This window comes from Xiphophorus hellerii, chromosome 6 (genome assembly GCF_003331165.1).
Source record: "Xiphophorus hellerii strain 12219 chromosome 6, Xiphophorus_hellerii-4.1, whole genome shotgun sequence".
Taxonomy (NCBI): domain Eukaryota; kingdom Metazoa; phylum Chordata; class Actinopteri; order Cyprinodontiformes; family Poeciliidae; genus Xiphophorus; species Xiphophorus hellerii.
Genome location: NC_045677.1, coordinates 9,553,569 through 9,571,186, shown reverse-complemented (window position 1 = coordinate 9,571,186; position 17,618 = coordinate 9,553,569). Strand labels below are relative to the sequence as shown.

The following is a 17,618-nucleotide window of genomic DNA, read 5'->3' as shown; positions in this document are numbered from 1 at the left end:
CTCATGTTTTGCCTAGGTATCCTTGGAAGTGTTTTTGGTGTGTACATCTTTACTAAATAGTCACTGGCGAGGTTAGAAACTTAAAGAAGAGTGACTAAACAGAACTGAGCAATTAATGTGCAATCTTCTGATTTCCTTCTCAACTGAACATATATTACTAAACATCTAGATTTCAAAATTTGTTGAAATGGAAGCAAAAACTAAGTCATACATAAACAGTTCGGTATCTAACACAGAACCACGTGGTACAAGTCAACCTTTAGTCAGTATTATTTATCTGATAGAGAAATCTATTACTCTATTTATTAAAGTATCTGCAACCTAATCAACAAAAAGTCTCACAGTACTAATTCTCTAAGATCCATTTCTCTACAATGTATTGTAGTTGTTTTTACTATAACATTATCAAAAGTGTGCAAAAACAACATTTCTAATTACCTTTGCTAAATGAAAAACTAAAATCAACATTTTGAAGATCTTTCAGTCATTCACAGATTTATATATATACAGTAAATACATTTGATTTGATCTTTCACCTGGATCTTCTCACCATAGAAACAACATTAAAGTTGGAGAAAATTGCTCAGGTTGCTCTTTCAAATGGTCACCAGCATGTTTGTTTGTTTGTTCCACAATGAGAGGAAAGGCTGGCTTGGCCCAGTATCAATGGTGCAAATTCCACAACTTTCTCCGGATTGAGATTACTGAAGTTTGTGTAAACACTCGTGAACCCCGTTATTGACGCCCACTGAACCTTACCTCAGTTCTTTGGCTGAGGAAACATCAGCAACAGGAGAAATGTAATCACTTAGTAACTAAATCCTAAAGAACCAACACTCTGACCTCTGACTACAGTAAACTGAGATCATTGTTTTTCTTTTGTTGAGGACTTTGAACACATGTAACTGTAACTCCTAGAGGAGCTCCAGTAGGAAGAGGAGCAAAGGGCGTGAAAAGTTCACACTTGTTTTCAAAGGAGAGGAAAGAAGGGTTTTAAGGTTAATCTTTTTATTGTTTTTATTTTTTTTCATTGGCGATACATGAAGAAGGAAGGTCGAAGAATGAGGAAAGCATATTTTTTGGTATTATTCCTCCTGAGCATGGCTGTGGAGGGAAGAGGTGCTGCAGGGAAAGTAAAGGACTCTGCGGACACTCCCAAGCTTGTCAAGACAAGCAAAGTCAAAGAAACCGACACCATTCTAGAAAAAAGCGGCTCTTCTTCAGGATTTCTAGGTAACCTGCTGGTGGTGCCTATGGATGGGAGCCACTGGGTGGGCATAAAAGCCATCGCACAAGAAATGGGTCGGCGTGGACACAGGGTCACCGTGGTGATTCCGGAGCTCAGCATACGGATGGGTCCAGGGAAGTACTATGATACAATCACCTATCCTGTTCCCTATGGCCGGGACTACATGGATTTTGTGATGGCCTCACACAAGGACATCTTGGAGAAGTCGGCACAGTCTTTAATGGAGAAGATAAAGAAGCGATTCGGTCAGATCCAGAAAATTATTAGCTTTATTCACACCACAGCAGAGAGTCTTCTGTTCAACTCCAGCCTCATTTCTCATCTGGCACAGCAGGTGAGTAAATATACAACATGGGGACAGATTTTTAGATTATTGTGGAAAAAAATACTTTAACAGGAGTCTGGATGAGAAGAAATGAGAAATTTATTAAAACCTTGCAAGGTGAGAACAGAAATCCAGAGACAAAGGAGTCTGTCAAGTCTGCTCTGACTAACAGTGGATCTGGCTTCCTTTCATAGGTTCTGGTCAGAGAAGAGAGACTTGATTGGACTAGAGGTGTGAATCCCTGATAGTGATGTACCAGGGATTCTGTGGAGCTCAACACAGATGGTCTTGCCATTTGTCCATTGTTAAGGAGAGGGGGTTGTGCTTTCATGCTAAAGAGGGCAGATAAGTTCTACATTGGGGAAGTAACATTTAGATAGTCTCCAGGATCAAGGAGGTCTCCCCTGCTGTTATATGACACTGCAGAGGTCTATGTGAGAGCAGCTTGACCAATCTCACGATAAGACTATGTAGAAATATCTACAGCAGAAGAGGGGTGAGGAGAACATTATTAAATTTTCCATTACAATTATACACAAAAGATATGGTTTTTGCTTAAGTTTTATCTGGTATGTTGCCTGAACTACCCTCTGAAAATGCAGTGCAGGCACATGAGAACAAAGCTTTTCAAGGAATATTTCTGTATGTTGCTTGGGATTCCTTGTTTTCACGGCAAGTAAAAAACAAGTTGTTTTTTTTTACCCATTTATTTTCTGCTATTAAATCTTTTAGGCATTTCCTAAAAAAATGAATATCAGCATACAACACCCAAAGCTTATTGACGTATCAATTTATTGTGTCTCAGATGCCTCAGCAACCACAAACGTCAAGGTATTTTATGTGAAAATCCAACACAAAGTACTGAGTATTTTTCTCCTCTCCTTCTGTCTCAATTCCTTCATAGAACTTCGATGCAGTTCTGACTGACCCAATGGTCCCAACGGGCTTGCTAATTGCTCACAAACTAGGTAAATTACCCCTCTTTGGATTAGGTGGTGGATTTGTTCTTCCATGCAATGGATCACACACGTTTTAACAAGGATTCTAACAAGTGCCTAAACTTTTTGAATGCAAGTCATGGTTCAATCATTTTGAAAAAAAAACAAACAATCCCCAATAACCCTCCATCTTTCTTTCTGTACCTAATGAAAGTAAATTATTTTCTTCACAATTAATGGATTAGATTACTTAAATCAGAATAATATGTAAAGGTCCATTGGTTTCAGTCACTCAGTCACCAAGTGAAACACAATATATAGATTAGTTAAATAAAAATCTCATGTTTTAGCTCCTTCGTTTCTCTTAAGCATGATGATTTTCTGCTATCAGCTAATAAAAACACATTTAAGATTAGAATATTACTTCAGACCCCAAAGAATTGTCAAAAACATAAATCTAGGCTTAATGAAAAGTATGTTTACTTTAGAGTACCTATTTTCAAAAGGTACTCTTTCAAATCTGTACTTTAATCTCTAATTTCGTACATATTATTATTAATAATGTTATTTAATTTCCCTTTGGGATTAATAAAGTATCGAATTGAAATAGTGCCATTTTCTTCTGTGAGCCACCACAGGGATCAGTGAATGAATCGTGTGTACCCTCTCATCAGTCTGTGCCAAATCACTTCCAGGTATCCCCACCATTAACTTACTGCGGGGGGTTCCCTGCTCTCTGGATATGAAGGCTTCAGGCTGTCCCTCCCCACCTTCCTTTGTGCCTCGATTCTTCACCGGATTCACAGACAGGATGAGCTTTAAGGAGCGACTCATCAACACTTTGGTGAGTACAGCTAGTGGAAAATAAAAGATGGCTCCTCCAGCTTTGAATCAAAAATGTTTAGTATAAGCAAAAAAACGACCTCCAAATTTAAGCTAACGCTGTGTAGTTTTGCAATGTTTGGACACAATTTCATAATTGACCAAAAATGTATCCGTTGAAAAGTTTTGTGTCAACTGTGATCAAAAAACAACAACAACAACAAAAAACAACACAATTTTTCATTTTGATTTTATGATGCCAGAGTTTGTACACCATAGCCATTGTCTATGAGGGGCCGTTTAGGACAAAATTTACGTTTTGTCTCTCACACACTACCAAAAACTCTCGCATACTCCAAAAAAATAGCCTCGCACACTCCAAAAAATTACGTTTTGTCCCTCACACACTACCAAAAACTCTCGCATACTCCAAAAAAATAGCCTCGCATACTCAAAAAAATTACGTTTTGTCTCTCACACACTACCAAAAACTCTCGCATACTCAAAAAAATTACATTTTGTCTCTCACACACTACCAAAAACTCACGCATACTCAAAAAAATAGCCACGCACACTCAAAAATTACTCACACACATTCAAAAAATACTCAAATTGCGTATACACACACTACTAAAATGTCACACACACACACACAAACGTTAACTTTCTCGCTCACATACACTACTATCAGCTCGCTCACATACACTGTACTAACAGCTCGCACATTCACAAACGTTAACTTTCTCGCTCACATACACTGCTAACAGCTCGCACACACACAGACGTTTATCTCTCACATACACAAGACTAAAGTTGAACACACACACAGTACTAAGACTCGTTTTATGTATGTGTGAGAGCGAGACTTTTTATGAATGTGTGAGAGCGACACTCTTTATGAATGTGTGAGAGCGAGACTCTTTATGAATGTGTGAGAGCGACACTCTTTTTGAATGTGTGAGAGCGACACTCTTTTTGAATGTGTGAGAGTTGTCACGGAAGAGGCGGGGCATAATTTTTGGATCAAACTGCGCATGCGTAGATCCTAAACTATAAGTTTCGATTGTTGACTCACTGTATGTTCTATTACTTAGTATATTTGTGCTTTTAAATATATATAGAACGTTTAACTTTCTTGTAGATTAAATGTGCTATAGAAATAAATGAATCTGATTGATTGATTAAAAATAGCAAAATTGCTGTAGTACAATCTGTCCACTGGGTGCCAGTATTACAGGAATTATTAACCGGCGCCAACTAGTGCCGAAGAAGAAAGAGTTTGCTATACCGAACATGGCTAACTCTAATTCGAAACGAGAGAGAATTGGTCAGGCAGCTGCCATTTTAAACACCATTCTATCTTCTCCGGAGGCAACCAGCACTTTGACAGGCGCATTAAACGATTCAACGACTGCCCGCAGTGCTGCAATCTGGCACCCAGTGGACAGATTGTACTACAGCAATTTTGCTATTTTTAATCAATCAATCAGATTCATTTATTTCTATAGCACATTTAATCTACAAGAAAGTTAAACGTTCTATATATATTTAAAAGCACAAATATACTAAGTAATAGAACATACAGTGAGTCAACAATCGAAACTTATAGTTTAGGATCTACGCATGCGCAGTTTGATCCAAAAATTATGCCCCGCCTCTTCCGTGACAACTCTCACACATTCAAAAAGAGTGTCGCTCTCACACATTCATAAAGAGTCTCGCTCTCACACATTCATAAAGAGTGTCGCTCTCACACATTCATAAAAAGTCTCGCTCTCACACATACATAAAACGAGTCTTAGTACTGTGTGTGTGTTCAACTTTAGTCTTGTGTATGTGAGAGATAAACGTCTGTGTGTGTGCGAGCTGTTAGCAGTGTATGTGAGCGAGAAAGTTAACGTTTGTGAATGTGCGAGCTGTTAGTACAGTGTATGTGAGCGAGCTGATAGTAGTGTATGTGAGCGAGAAAGTTAACGTTTGTGTGTGTGTGTGTGACATTTTAGTAGTGTGTGTATACGCAATTTGAGTATTTTTTGAATGTGCGTGAGTAATTTTTGAGTGTGCGTGGCTATTTTTTTGAGTATGCGTGAGTTTTTGGTAGTGCGTGAGAGACAAAATGTAATTTTTTTGAGTATGCGAGAGTTTTTGGTAGTGTGTGAGAGACAAAATGTAATTTTTTTGAGTATGCGAGGCTATTTTTTTGGAGTATGCGTGAGTTTTTGGTAGTGTGTGAGGGACAAAACGTAATTTTTTGGAGTGTGCGAGGCTATTTTTTTGGAGTATGCGAGAGTTTTTGGTAGTGTGTGAGAGACAAAACGTAATTTTTTGGAGTGTGCGTGGCTACTTTTTTGGAGTATGCGAGAGTTTTTGGTAGTGTGTGAGAGACAAAACGTAATTTTTTGGAGTGTGCATGGCTACTTTTTTGGAGTATGCGAGAGTTTTTGGTAGTGTGTGAGAGACAAAACGTAAATTTTGTCCTAAACGGCCCCTCATAATTGTCCAGCTTCGTTTCTGACCCACAGGTGGCGTTACTGGAGCCGTTGTTTTGCCGGCTGATGTACTGGCACTTTGACCAAATAGCCTATGACTTCCTGGAAGAGAAGGTGAGCGTGGCAGAGCTTTTTGCTGAGTCCGCTATCTGGCTGCTCAGGTAGGATGTCACAAGATTATTTTTCTATCGTATTTTTTCCTCTACTTTGTTTTCATCATCACAACTACTATGGTTGTGATGGTATAGGGGGATACAGATTCCCTGGTGTTGAGCATCTGTCGACACCAGGTGGTCTATTCTTCATAAGCCACTCTACATCTGTAACATCTCTACTATTATTAGCCTCATTTGTAATTAGCTTACATCATACCAGTGTTATTACAACTGTTGATTTTAATCTTACAGGAGTAGCAAACTAAAAATATATATATATTTTGATATACGGATTGCCATATTATTTGAAATATTTGAAAGTAACATCAGCGGATAAACACCAAATTTACAGTAAACAAATCATCAAGTTTAATATCGTATATTTCTCCAACAGTGGCAGCAGCCAACAGCAGGAAGAGATTAATCTATTTTTTGAGTAACATCTAGAAAAATTATATGGAAATTGTGTTTTCATGTGTAACAGCATTTAGTGTGTTATTTATTTATAAATAACATTTATATGTTATTTATAAATAACATATAAATATACATGTTATTTTAAACATATATATTTATCATGCTAGCTTGTTGCTCTTGGAGGCCCTCTGGTGGTGTTGAGGCCATAAACGTAGCTGCTTAACTTGCACATCCTTTGGGCCGGTTCTCCTATAAACTTGACTTTAGGACTTATACCTCAGAAAAATCTGGATGTCTCCTTTCATCTTATTAGAGCTCACAACAATAATTTGTTCAGAAAACAAAGATAAACTGTTTGTTTTTTTGACCCAAAATGCATAAGGTCATCCTTCCCTGAGGCCTCAAGACTTAGACAATAATGAAGAAATGTGTGTGAATTTTCTTGTAATTCTATTCACACAAGGATTGACTTTACGCTGGAGTTTCCCCGTCCTCTCATGCCTAACGTTGTCCTGGTCGGCGGGATCAATTGCAAAGTGAGGAACCCTCTTCCTGAAGTGAGACATTTTTACCAAATCTAAAACCTTTTCAGACATTCCTCCTTAACGCCTCTGGGTGAGAAGAAACGTTAAGAAGCTCTGACGTGTTTTCAGGATTTGGCGTCATGGTTATCAGGCGAGCATGGGTTTGTGGTGTTCACTTTGGGCACCATGGTTTCAGAGCTGCCAGATGACATCACTTCTACCTTCCTGGATGCCTTCAGCCAGATTCCTCAGAAGGTACAAGGACACTAGTGGATAACAATATAAAGCCATCCAGTGCCTTGTAAAACCATTCATGCTCCTTAAATATGCTTGCATTTTGTCACGTTGTAATTTAAAGAGACAGACCAACACAAAATGCAAAACCGTGAAATGGAAAAAGAAACATTATTTACAACATTACATATACTTTACAATGATCTATTTGAGTCCAACTCAATGTAATTCAATACCAGCTGTTCTCTGGTATGATAATAACAAGTTGTACTGAAAAGCAAATGCATGCCACACTTTTCAGAATTTTCCTTTCATTTCAGAATCATGCAATACTGATTTTGAAAACGTTCAGTAGGTGTGAATACTTCTGCATGTGATTTCAAGGTTTCCAAACTAAAAGCTCTATTAACACTTTTGATAGGTGATATGGAGGTACACTGGCAAGGTTCCAAGCAGAATCCCAGACAACGTGAAGATGATGAAATGGGTGCCTCAGAACGACCTGTTAGGTAGGAAATCTATCTAAGACATCTGGAAGGAGGACATATCACTGCTCAGGCATATAAAACATCTAATTTCGTAAATAATTTGATATCTTTTCCAAGCCCACCCTGGAGTTCGAGCTTTCATCACTCACGCCGGCTCACACGGGACATTTGAGGGCTTGTGTCACGCCGTCCCCATGGTGATGGTACCACTGAGCGCAGAGCAGCCCGACAACGCACACAAGATAGCGAGCAGAGAAGCCGGAGTCGTGCTGGATATCACCGCTCTCACCACGGAATCCCTGCTGCAGGGGCTGAACAAGGTCATCAATGACACCAGGTAGGAGGCGGCGCAGCTGAAACATTCCTCGCCTCAGCTGTGAGTTCAACCTGTTCCATCCCTGTGTGTGCGCTCAGGTACAAGGAGAACATCGGGAAGCTTTCGGCTCTTCATAACGACCGGCCGATCGACCCTCTGGATCTGTCAGTGTTCTGGACTGAATTTGTGATGCAACATAAAGGAGCGAAACACCTCAGACCTGCTTTCCATGACCTGTACTGGTTCCAGTACCACAGCCTGGACGTCATGGCCGTACTAGCTACCGTGCTGTTGGTTTTTGTGGCACTGACGTATAAATGTCTGAAGCTCTGCCTGAGGAAACTGAGCAGGAAGAGGAAGCAAGAGTAGGTGGAGCTGCAAATTCTCCGTTTCCATCCTTATCAGTGTGGGGAAAGGAAGTTTTAAAATCGTGGTAAAATCTTGATTTTAAACACCGTAAAGAATAAAAATAAATCCATGAAGGTGATCAAAAGAAGCTTTATTAAACTGAAAATGCAGAATATCATAAGATCAAATTACATAACGCTGGCTCCAGGGAGGAGAATCAGTGTCCTCCTTTCTTTGGAGGAAACATGGTGTACTCTATTGCCAGAGCGACAGTGAACGCAGCGAAGCCCCATTTAAATCCTCGGAACAGAACTTCCGACAGAGTGACCGCGCGCGCGAATCCGCCTGAATACCTCCATGCCTCGTTGCTGCAGGCAGACAGAGACAGAGGGGAGAAGACAGTCAGACATCACCTTGGATACAAACGCAACCTTGTTAATATGGCAGATTTATCCAGCATAAAAATCCGACTTTGATAAATTGATTGGAAACTCTGCCCATATTACAGGCTAACTGTAATTTATTAAATTAATTTAAGACATGTAAGGCCTTAATTGAGAAACATTAATTTAAGACTTTCTAAGGATGCACAGACACCTTGTCGATTCTGTTAAATCACAGTCAGCGCAATCAATGGCAGGTGTAAACACAACACAACTTAATGCTGAAACTGAATCAAAAGTTGCCTTAAAATATTAGTTTAAAGGTTCACTTGGCTGTTGAAACTTTTTATTTTTCATATTTGTTGCTTTAGTTGTTGAACCGTAATTAATTTACTTACTTCCCTCAGATATTTGTGCATGTGTGTAAAAATACTGACCGTGCCCACGGGTCTTTGAGGCCCCTGGCTGCCAGCCGCTGCTGCGTGAACTCCAGCGGGGTTCCTTCCACCTTCCACTGCCGCCAGTCCGGCATGGACATCTTGCTGTGGCCGTGATCACCTCCCATGCTGAAAGCGAAAATGTTTCTCAGTCCTCATCTTGTTGGTGCTTCAAATGCTCTTTATGTTTTCTTTTAGAAAATAAATCAAATCTGCGGTTGTAAATGTTGTTTAGTACAACTCACTGTAACTAAGATAAATAATGAAAACGAGGAGAAGAAACCTGGGTTTATACATTTGTGCTCTTCTATGACCGCAGCTGTATAACATTCACAAATTTCATTACGTTCATTAGAAACTCTTAGTATGGTGACGTTCTTCCAAGACATGATTTATGAAGATGCTTTTTAATCTGTTTTAGTGAAGCTTAAAATGTACGTCAATAAAACTAATTAAATTACAGTTTGAATCATTTTTCCTTTCCACTTAATTATGTATGTTTTATTATACCAGTGTTAATCTGGCCATATTATTGATGCTACAGGTTTTTAGAAGAAAAGTTGAAAAGAGGCCATTTTAATGAGATACAACAGGAACCACAACTGTAATGCATCAAAGTACAACGATGTCAGCATACAACACACTTATTTACGTTAATATGTCTTTAGATAACCTAATAGCTGGACTCTTTCTGATAGAAGTCGGTGTTTTCTCAGCTAGCACGCTAGCTAGATTAGTCTATGATATTACAAATTCACTCCGAGACCAGTTTTAGCTCACTGCTTCGTTTGCGATAATAATGTGGAACCACAACCCGAGATATGGCAACAGAAAACTCTGTATAATGTCAAGTTTAAAAAAGATAAATAGGTGTACCTGAACGGTTTGTTGTGACCTCTGCTGCTGAAGTGAAGACTGCGACAATCAGCGACACTTGACGGCAGAATTACGGCGAAGTGTTGGGGACAAAAAACCCATAAAGCGCGAGCATACGCATAACGTAATATGTGATTAGGTTTACATATATTTACTGGAATAATAAATACTTTGCTTATGAAAAATTAATTTGACCTTCATTTGAGTATACTCCACCAAAAATATATCGATGTTACTTGGTTACCAACGTAGCATCTGTACAGAGACTTATGTCCACATATCCACTATTCTTGTTTAGGATAAAATGAGAAGTAAAATTCTTACCATTCATGATTTAACACATAAATATAGATTTTGTTGTATACTGTGACTATATTACACATATTAAAAATCCCTCCATATAGTTAGCTCTCACTACCATGTGTAAATATACCATAACAATCCAACTAACAAAAGTTGATAATGAGGTCAAGCTGAAATATGGATGAAATTTATATAATTGATGGATGTATGGTCACAGCTTAGAAAACTGAATAAACAAGTAAATCAGGAAATTACATTTTTCCTACCTCTTCCCATCCTTATCTATGGCATAAAAATACTTACATTACAAATTACATTACTAATTTTTAGTCTCAGGTAAAAGGGCAGACTACCCATATTTTATGGTTTACATTTTTCAATCTCTTAGTGTTTAGTGACGAAATTTCCATTTGTAAAGCACTTGTGTGTTAAGTAAAAAGAAGTATGGCATTACCTTTAAAATAGCTGAAAATGGTAATTAAAATATTTTTAAGCACATTTCAAATCTTATTGCTATTATTACACTCATGTTGCTACTTAATTATATACAAATTTGCACACAATTTTCACATTCCACATATAAAAAATTAGGTTCAATCCTTAAGGGTCTGGTGTTTTACCGCTGTGGCTGTACGTCTGTGGTAATTGCCATCTAAACATTTGCTCTTTGCATATTCTGGAATGTATTAAAGTTTGCTTTGTGTCTTGAGCAGTTCCTTCAGAGCGTCCAGGTTTTCCCCCTGTGGAGCTTCGGGCCACGAGCTGTGCTCTGCACACAAAAACACACAGAAACAATCAGCTGCACTATAAAGAGAATCGTAGAAAAACAATCTTAGAAGGTTGACAATCTAAGTGTGGCTGCGATAACGAGCTGCACTTACCAGGTATCTCCCACAGGGAGTGATAAAGGCTCTGTCCTGCATCCACTTTCAGGGTAGCCCCAGAGATGTACGAGGCACCAGGAGACAGCAGGAAGCAAACAGCAGAGGAGATCTGAGTGGAGAAGAGTGGGGGTTTTATGGCTTTAAAGGTTTTGTAATTAAATATCTCTGCAAATTAATTTAAATACATTGTAGGATGGATGTTTTTATAACATGAGTTATAATACAAGCTTTCTGGGCTGATAAGGATTTCTGTCTTCAATTAGCAGTTTTATTGGACTATTTGTGCATTCCAACACAATCTTTGATACATGTCTTTACCCTAAGCAATAGCTGTTGACGATTGTGGTTGTATTTTAAAAAGTGCACACCTCTTCTGGCACCCCTAGTCTCTTTGCAGGGCTGAATGGGACGGACATCTTGAAGAGGTGAGGTCCAAGCTCCTTATAGTTCTCCATCGCAGTTTTGGAGAAGATGGTTCCCTTAAGCCAAACAAATACCCCAGTTACTGCAGCACTAAAACATAGACTCTGCTCAGCTCGTAGCTTCACGTACAGGTGCCACAGCGTTGACTCGGACTCCTGAGGATGCCCACTCGACGGCCATCGTCTTGGTTAGGTTATCCACAGCTGACCTCGCTGCTCCCGTGTGCCTGTCAGCGAGAGGCAACGGCAGGACGTAACAGGAAGCGTGCAGAAACTTTTCACATCGTTAGTCAGTTTGTTGGTGGAACGCGTCTTACGCCATGCCTGGGAAGCCTTTCCACATGTCAGCGATGATGTTGACGATCACTCCTCCATGCTGCTTCATCCAGGCTGTGTAGACTGAGAGAAAGGACATGGGGTGGTCATGTAGAGAACTTAAGAGTCTTGACACAAGTATTTGTGAGCCTTGCACATTTTCGCAATAAAACAAATGTTTGTCATGCCTGTCAGATTTCAAAAATCTGTAATTATTCATCTACTTTGCAATTGCACTCTACTCTATCATGGTCCGTCACATTAAGAGCAGGAACGATTAATCGAATTAATCGGGATAAATTGATTTTTGAAATAAGCGTCAACTAATTTAGTAAATAATCAATTGTTAAATGGAGTATAAAAACTATAAAAAAAAGAGCAAGATTAAACTAAAACTGTACAAAAAATATATAGATTTTGCAATTAAGATAAAAAAAAAATTCAGCTTTGTCTAAATGTGCTACATAGTGGCATAATTTTCTTCACCTGGTTCAAATTCTGTACATAAAACAAAAATCTCATATTAAGCACCTTTTGCTAACCAATTATTAATCGGGTAATCCAAAAAATAATCAACAGGAACTGAATTGTTCGTTTATTTGCATCTATTAATGGAATTCTAATATTGTATAAAAATGACTTAAGTGACGAGATGAAAAATCTGCAAAATGTTAAATTTTATTTTATCTGATTAGACTGATAATTGCAGTTAGGGGTGCACCAATTGCAGTTTTTGGGACGATCACCAATTACAGATCTTTAAAAAGCCTGACCTGTGATTCCGATTTTGATCGATACTGATTTTTTTTGTCTCGAATGTTGCTAAATATAGCAAGTAAGTTGAGTTGGCAACAGTGAGGCACCTATTGACAACTGCAAACTTGCAGACTGTCAATCGCACCGCTCTAATGGGAGAGTAAAAGAGGACACTGGCTGACTTTTAGACATTTGCTGAGGTAGTAGATAAAATCGGTGTTTAAGATCATCTTCACACGTAAGTTTCGGCTGATCACCGATCTTCCAAAATTAAGGAAGTCGAGCCGATTCGTCAGTGCCCCCCAATGGCATACAATCCCAATAATATTTATCCTATAGGTGCCTGACTTGAACTTACCCTCTTTGCAGCAGTAAAAGGTTCCAGTCAGGTTGGTGTCTATCACAGCCTTCCAGCCTTTGGAGGCTATCTTCTCCACCGGGCTGCTGAACTGACCCCCTCCGTTGTTCACCAGGTAGTCTATCCTACCATACCGCTTCAGCACCGAAGACACAAGAGCCTTCACCTGTCACACAAAAAAACAAACCAAGATGCAACAGTCCAGTTAAAGCAGTCACTCGTGCTGCTAAGCAGATGAGCAAGCAGAGAGGTCTGAACATGTTCTCTCGCCTCGTCCTCACTGCGGATGTTACAGGGAACCGTGATGACACTAGCAGGGCTACTGGGGGGGATCTTCTGCCTCATCTGCTGAGCCGCTGCCTCCAGCCTTTCTGCCTTCCTGCTGGAGATCACTACGCTGCAGCCTGCAGACAGAGCAGCAGCAGGAGGTCAGAGGGGTCACCAGGGACATGATGATCAGCAAGTGACCGCGAGGTCATGACAAGTCCTTATGTTTATGTAAATATGCCTCTGAATCTAAAATTAATGTGCTCTTCTTCTGTTAAATATGACTAAAACAAGGTGTTACGTAACAACGGCACTGCACGTGCGTACTTAGAGTGATAGGGTACATTCAAGGTTAATTATTACCTAAAAACATGTATCTGTAGTGTAGTTCATTTGGAGGTGGTCGCTAGATGGGTGTTGAAATATCAGCTGAGTTTATTAAAAGTAAAGAAAATTAACTTTTTTTAAAAAAACAGAACTAGTCTCACCCAGCTCCAGCAGCTCCACAGAGATGGCTTTACCGATCCCGGTTCCTCCGCCGGTCACTATCGCTACTTTGTGGTTGAACAAGCCCGGTCGGAAAACACTGGAGGCCGCCATGCTGGTTTCTACTAGGACTCAGCTGGAGTGGCAGCTCTTACTCGAGTAACAGCGCCCCCATCCGGACACACTCCGTAACCATCCATTTCGTTTGGAAGACATTTATGGCTTCGGATGAACTTTTCAAAGGGTTTTAAATTGAATGAACATTATTTTTTTCATACTAAATGAAGCACCGCAAGCTAATAGTGTCACGATTTAAATATTGTTTTGCAAGCAGTTCACCAAAGTGTGTGAAAGAGTAAAATAGCACAATTAACATTTTTCCAACATCAGAATCGGTAAACCTGACAGACCTGCTGGTCAGTTGAACAAAAAGAAAAACCGGGTGAGATCACTAAAAAGTGAATTTCACTAGGACGTTTTTGGGTCAACTTGTCCTGCCAGACTTCACTAACATTGATCTTTCCCACTAATATCAAATTAGTTAAATTTCTCTTTAGTATACTGCTGATCGATCCCTCCAAACTTCATCATATAAAAACTAATTCCGTACACTTGAAATCCCTTAAAGCTGCAGAATCTAACTTTTAAAGAAATGCATTTTTACATATTTGTTAAAACTGACACTTTGTCGTGATATTAGAAGAGATAATCTCTGGGAAAAAAATACAACTGAACCACAGATTGTCTTTACCAACTTTACCATTTACATTTGACAGATTTTAAATTGATCCAGAAGCCTGAGCAGTTCATCTACTAGGGTCTTAATTACTCCAACATTATTGGTTAAAAAAAGACTACTGAAGACAAAACCATCTATCATTTCAATCCTGAAAATTCAAACGACAACTTTTCAATTTAAAATCTGCTGTGCTAACACACTTCTTCTTAATCAGTGAAGCATCGTTCATGAAGAAGCGCCATCACAAGTTTCTCATTAGAACACAAACATTACAAAGACACAAGGATCTCCGCTCCAGACTTTTATTTTTTGATGTTGAGGCCACGTCTAGTTCGGCTGAAATAATAGAAAACAAAGTCCCAAATCCAGCAGCTGTGCTCTGGTTTACTGGTCCTTCAGTTCCTTCAGTCTCCTGATTGCAGACTTGACTGTGACAGCGGACGTTGTGCTGCGAGAAACAGAAAAGATGGATATTAAAAACGCTGAACACCTTCAGCATCCAGGTTATGAACGTTATTCAGTTATTGTCCATCAGCGTAAAGAAACGCTGATGTGACTGTTGCTGATATTTTTACAGTTTCGCTGTTAAAACGGTTATATTTTGGACATTTTGTACCAACCACAATTTTATTTATACCAAGTTTTGAATATTTTAGTCTGCTTTGGCAACAACTGATTTAAAATTAATCTACAAGGAGTTGAAGTTATGTGTGACACAAACAAATAAAAAAAAAAAAGGTGACATAATAAGAAACACAACTTGAGGTCAATATCAAATCTTTAAAAAAACCTAACATTTCAATAGTTATGTCCATAACAAAGGAAATGCTCAATCCTATTGGTATAAAACTGGTTAAAGAGGCAACATGGAGGTAAATTAGCATGAAATGGTCACATAAGGGTACGAACTGAGAGCTCTGCAAACAAATGGGTGAATTTTCAACAATTAAGATGTTAAACAGCAAAAACAAAACCAATCAACTAAAGCTGGGCTTTATGGATAAAAAACATACAAAAAAAACATCAAGAGGAAAAATGTTCCTTCTGTGAGAATTTTTAACTACGAGAATAAAAGTAGAAGTTTTACAAAACAAAAAAAAGAGTTGTCTTAATGACAAAAAAATCCTTAGAATTATTAGGATTTATGTGAGCAACTCAGTCCGTGTAGTTTTCTTAGAAATACACTCATTTACAAAATAATGCCCTGTTCTGATATTCATTTGATGCTGATTAAGATTAAGTATTTATCTATGGTATATGGGAAACGTATGCCAAAGTATAACTTCATAAGATGCTCAACATTTCTCATGTTAATTTCGTGTTGGATTTCTCGTATTATTTTGACTATCGTTGAACGACGGCATTCTTGCACTAGTATGACTTTATTCTCGTCATTAAATTAAAAATAGCAAAATATCATTCTGGCCCTAATATGTAAAATGTAATCAATCAAAAATCGATTCATTGCCCGGCCCTACAATCACCCGTTTGTTTTTGTTGTTTTTTTACAATAAACATAATCACTCTATAAAGATAATTTTGTCATTTACATCACACAAGTCCATCCAGCTAAATCTGCGCATGCGGTCAGAATTGAGGACAGCGTGTGAATAACAATTTAAGCGCCCTTCATATGAGGAATATGAACAACATGTGTGATATTGTCATGGCTTTAAAGTTCAAATGCATTCACTTCTTTATTAATCAAAAAAAAAAAGTTCCCTTCCATCCTTGATGCCAATAAACCCAAAAGCTATCTCTTTTAATAACCATCTAAAAGAATCAGATCGTGGCTGTGAGGTTCCAACAAATGACACTTGAGTTAAGACGTGCAAAGAGCCGAGAGAGAGAAACTACATACTTGTACGTCCAGGCACCACCAGCCACAGTCTTCCTGCAGGACCCACAGTGCCAGATGCCAACGGCCCTCCTCTTCATCTTGGTCTGTGAATAAAGAGCACAAGAATGTTTTCAAGTCCTCCATCCCCACTTTGGACAATTTATATTGATGCCATCCCAGAGGCGTTTACTCTGTTGACAACCCCGACTTTCGGTGATTCCACACACTCACCTTGCCGCAGAAAGAGCAAGTGTATTTAGCATGCTGAGAGATTTCAATCTTCTTCACCATCTTCCTCAGCGACGCGCCGTAACGCGTGCCATATTTACCAACAATCCCCACCTTCTTGGTGCGCTTGGCCTGGGGGGGACAACGAAACAAAACGATTGTTGGGAAGAAATGTACCATCTTCAATGTGATAAGCAGGGTTCATACAACTTCTGCAATTATTAGGTAACGCGCGTTTTCAGTTCATCCTATGCAAGTTCGGTACATTGCAATATACAATATATTAGCTTAATACTAGGACTAGAAAAGTCAAAGCACCCTGAAACTGGACTAAACGGGCTGCAGTAGTTATTCATACAGGCTAGGAGCCTCTCATAACTGGGCTAACCCACTCATTTAAACTCGGCCATTTCAGACCGGTTTTTAAACAGTGACGCGTAATTTATTGTGTTATTGTACCTCTGAAAAGATGAGGAAGCTATCTTCTAGGGACTGACGTTAAGCTGTCGCTAAATAGAATATAACTAGCCGGCCTGGTTTGATGAGCAAAGCTAAGGCGGCAGCCATTTCTGTGTCAATGGCTCCGAAAAACATCGCGTTTACAGTCGATACAACCACCAAACAAACACAAATAATATTCTGGACGGGCAACCATGATCCCCACAAAACTTCAGCAGGGGCAAAAATGTTGATTACACCACTAGAATCATAAGATTGATTCAGATTATGAAAGGAGCAGGCTAGGCTCACCATCGTTTCAGCGGAGACGTAGGTCCAAAGAGGGAGAGGTTAATGCGCAAGCGCGATTTACTGCAGTTGCTCGAACGGCATTGTGGGATTTTGAGTGTTTAGTCAAGACAAATACTAATTTTACGCTTTTAATATTTACAAAACTAGGGTTATTTAAAATAATTTACTTCGGAATTTAATAGCACGCGGGGTTCACAAAAGAGACAAAAAAAAATCGCTAAAGTTTTCCTTTCTTTTAAGCCGTAGTAACCAAGGACGCGTTGTTGGTA

The 17,618-nt window shown here is 39.0% G+C and overlaps 4 protein-coding genes across 5 annotated transcripts; 1 reads left to right on the top strand and 3 right to left on the bottom strand.

Annotated features, from left to right (window-relative positions):
• Positions 1-745: 745 nt before the first annotated feature.
• LOC116721466 (UDP-glucuronosyltransferase 1-1-like) lies at positions 746-8,442 on the top strand. The gene is made up of 9 exons (XM_032565210.1): positions 746-1,583; positions 2,479-2,542; positions 3,208-3,356; positions 5,857-5,984; positions 6,859-6,952; positions 7,049-7,174; positions 7,575-7,662; positions 7,759-7,978; positions 8,056-8,442. The coding sequence occupies exons 1-9, from the start codon at positions 1,041-1,043 to the stop codon at positions 8,324-8,326; spliced, it is 1,683 nt and encodes a 560-aa protein (XP_032421101.1). The 5' UTR covers positions 746-1,040; the 3' UTR covers positions 8,327-8,442.
• Positions 8,436-10,118, bottom strand: ndufb3 (NADH:ubiquinone oxidoreductase subunit B3). 2 transcript variants are annotated; one of them, XM_032565220.1, is made up of 3 exons: positions 10,002-10,118; positions 9,126-9,254; positions 8,436-8,673 (listed from the first exon to the last, which is right to left on the bottom strand). In XM_032565220.1, exons 2-3 carry the CDS (start codon positions 9,251-9,253, stop codon positions 8,523-8,525), a joined length of 279 nt encoding a protein of 92 aa, XP_032421111.1. In that variant the 5' UTR covers position 9,254; positions 10,002-10,118; the 3' UTR covers positions 8,436-8,522. The 2 variants fall into 2 exon arrangements, with proteins under 2 accessions (XP_032421111.1, XP_032421113.1); XM_032565222.1 differs by lacking the exon at positions 10,002-10,118 and having other exon boundaries at positions 9,126-9,279.
• A 357-nt stretch (positions 10,119-10,475) lies between these two features.
• Positions 10,476-13,937, bottom strand: pecr (peroxisomal trans-2-enoyl-CoA reductase). The gene is made up of 8 exons (XM_032565219.1): positions 13,795-13,937; positions 13,310-13,443; positions 13,040-13,205; positions 11,928-12,009; positions 11,741-11,837; positions 11,557-11,667; positions 11,186-11,297; positions 10,476-11,073 (listed from the first exon to the last, which is right to left on the bottom strand). The coding sequence occupies exons 1-8, from the start codon at positions 13,904-13,906 to the stop codon at positions 10,991-10,993; spliced, it is 897 nt and encodes a 298-aa protein (XP_032421110.1). The 5' UTR covers positions 13,907-13,937; the 3' UTR covers positions 10,476-10,990.
• An 880-nt stretch (positions 13,938-14,817) lies between these two features.
• On the bottom strand, positions 14,818-17,460 carry rpl37a (ribosomal protein L37a). The gene is made up of 4 exons (XM_032565209.1): positions 17,350-17,460; positions 16,603-16,731; positions 16,393-16,475; positions 14,818-14,979 (listed from the first exon to the last, which is right to left on the bottom strand). Exons 1-4 carry the CDS (start codon positions 17,350-17,352, stop codon positions 14,916-14,918), a joined length of 279 nt encoding a protein of 92 aa, XP_032421100.1. The 5' UTR covers positions 17,353-17,460; the 3' UTR covers positions 14,818-14,915.
• Positions 17,461-17,618: the final 158 nt, after the last annotated feature.

Bases quoted from the DNA above. Each gene is read 5' to 3' on its own strand.
- rpl37a (XM_032565209.1), bottom strand. The intron at 16,476-16,602 runs GTGAGTGTGTGG...CTTTATTCACAG, and splicing joins CTTGCTCTTTCTGCGGCAAG to ACCAAGATGAAGAGGAGGGC. The intron at 14,980-16,392 runs GTATGTAGTTTC...TGTTTCTCGCAG, and splicing joins GGTGGTGCCTGGACGTACAA to CACAACGTCCGCTGTCACAG.
- pecr (XM_032565219.1), bottom strand. From the start codon at position 13,906: ATGGCGGCCTCCAGTGTTTTCCGACCGGGCTTGTTCAACCACAAAGTA. The intron at 11,838-11,927 runs GTAAGACGCGTT...TCTCGCTGACAG, and splicing joins AAAGGCTTCCCAGGCATGGC to GCACACGGGAGCAGCGAGGT. The intron at 11,074-11,185 runs GTAAGTGCAGCT...TTTTGTGTGCAG, and splicing joins CTCCCTGTGGGAGATACCTG to AGCACAGCTCGTGGCCCGAA.
- LOC116721466 (XM_032565210.1), top strand. From the start codon at position 1,041: ATGAAGAAGGAAGGTCGAAGAATGAGGAAAGCATATTTTTTGGTATTA. The intron at 5,985-6,858 runs GTAGGATGTCAC...TATTCACACAAG, and splicing joins TCCGCTATCTGGCTGCTCAG to GATTGACTTTACGCTGGAGT. The intron at 6,953-7,048 runs GTGAGACATTTT...ACGTGTTTTCAG, and splicing joins TGAGGAACCCTCTTCCTGAA to GATTTGGCGTCATGGTTATC.
- ndufb3 (XM_032565220.1), bottom strand. From the start codon at position 9,253: ATGGGAGGTGATCACGGCCACAGCAAGATGTCCATGCCGGACTGGCGG. The intron at 8,674-9,125 runs GTCAGTATTTTT...GTCTGCCTGCAG, and splicing joins CTCAAAGACCCGTGGGCACG to CAACGAGGCATGGAGGTATT.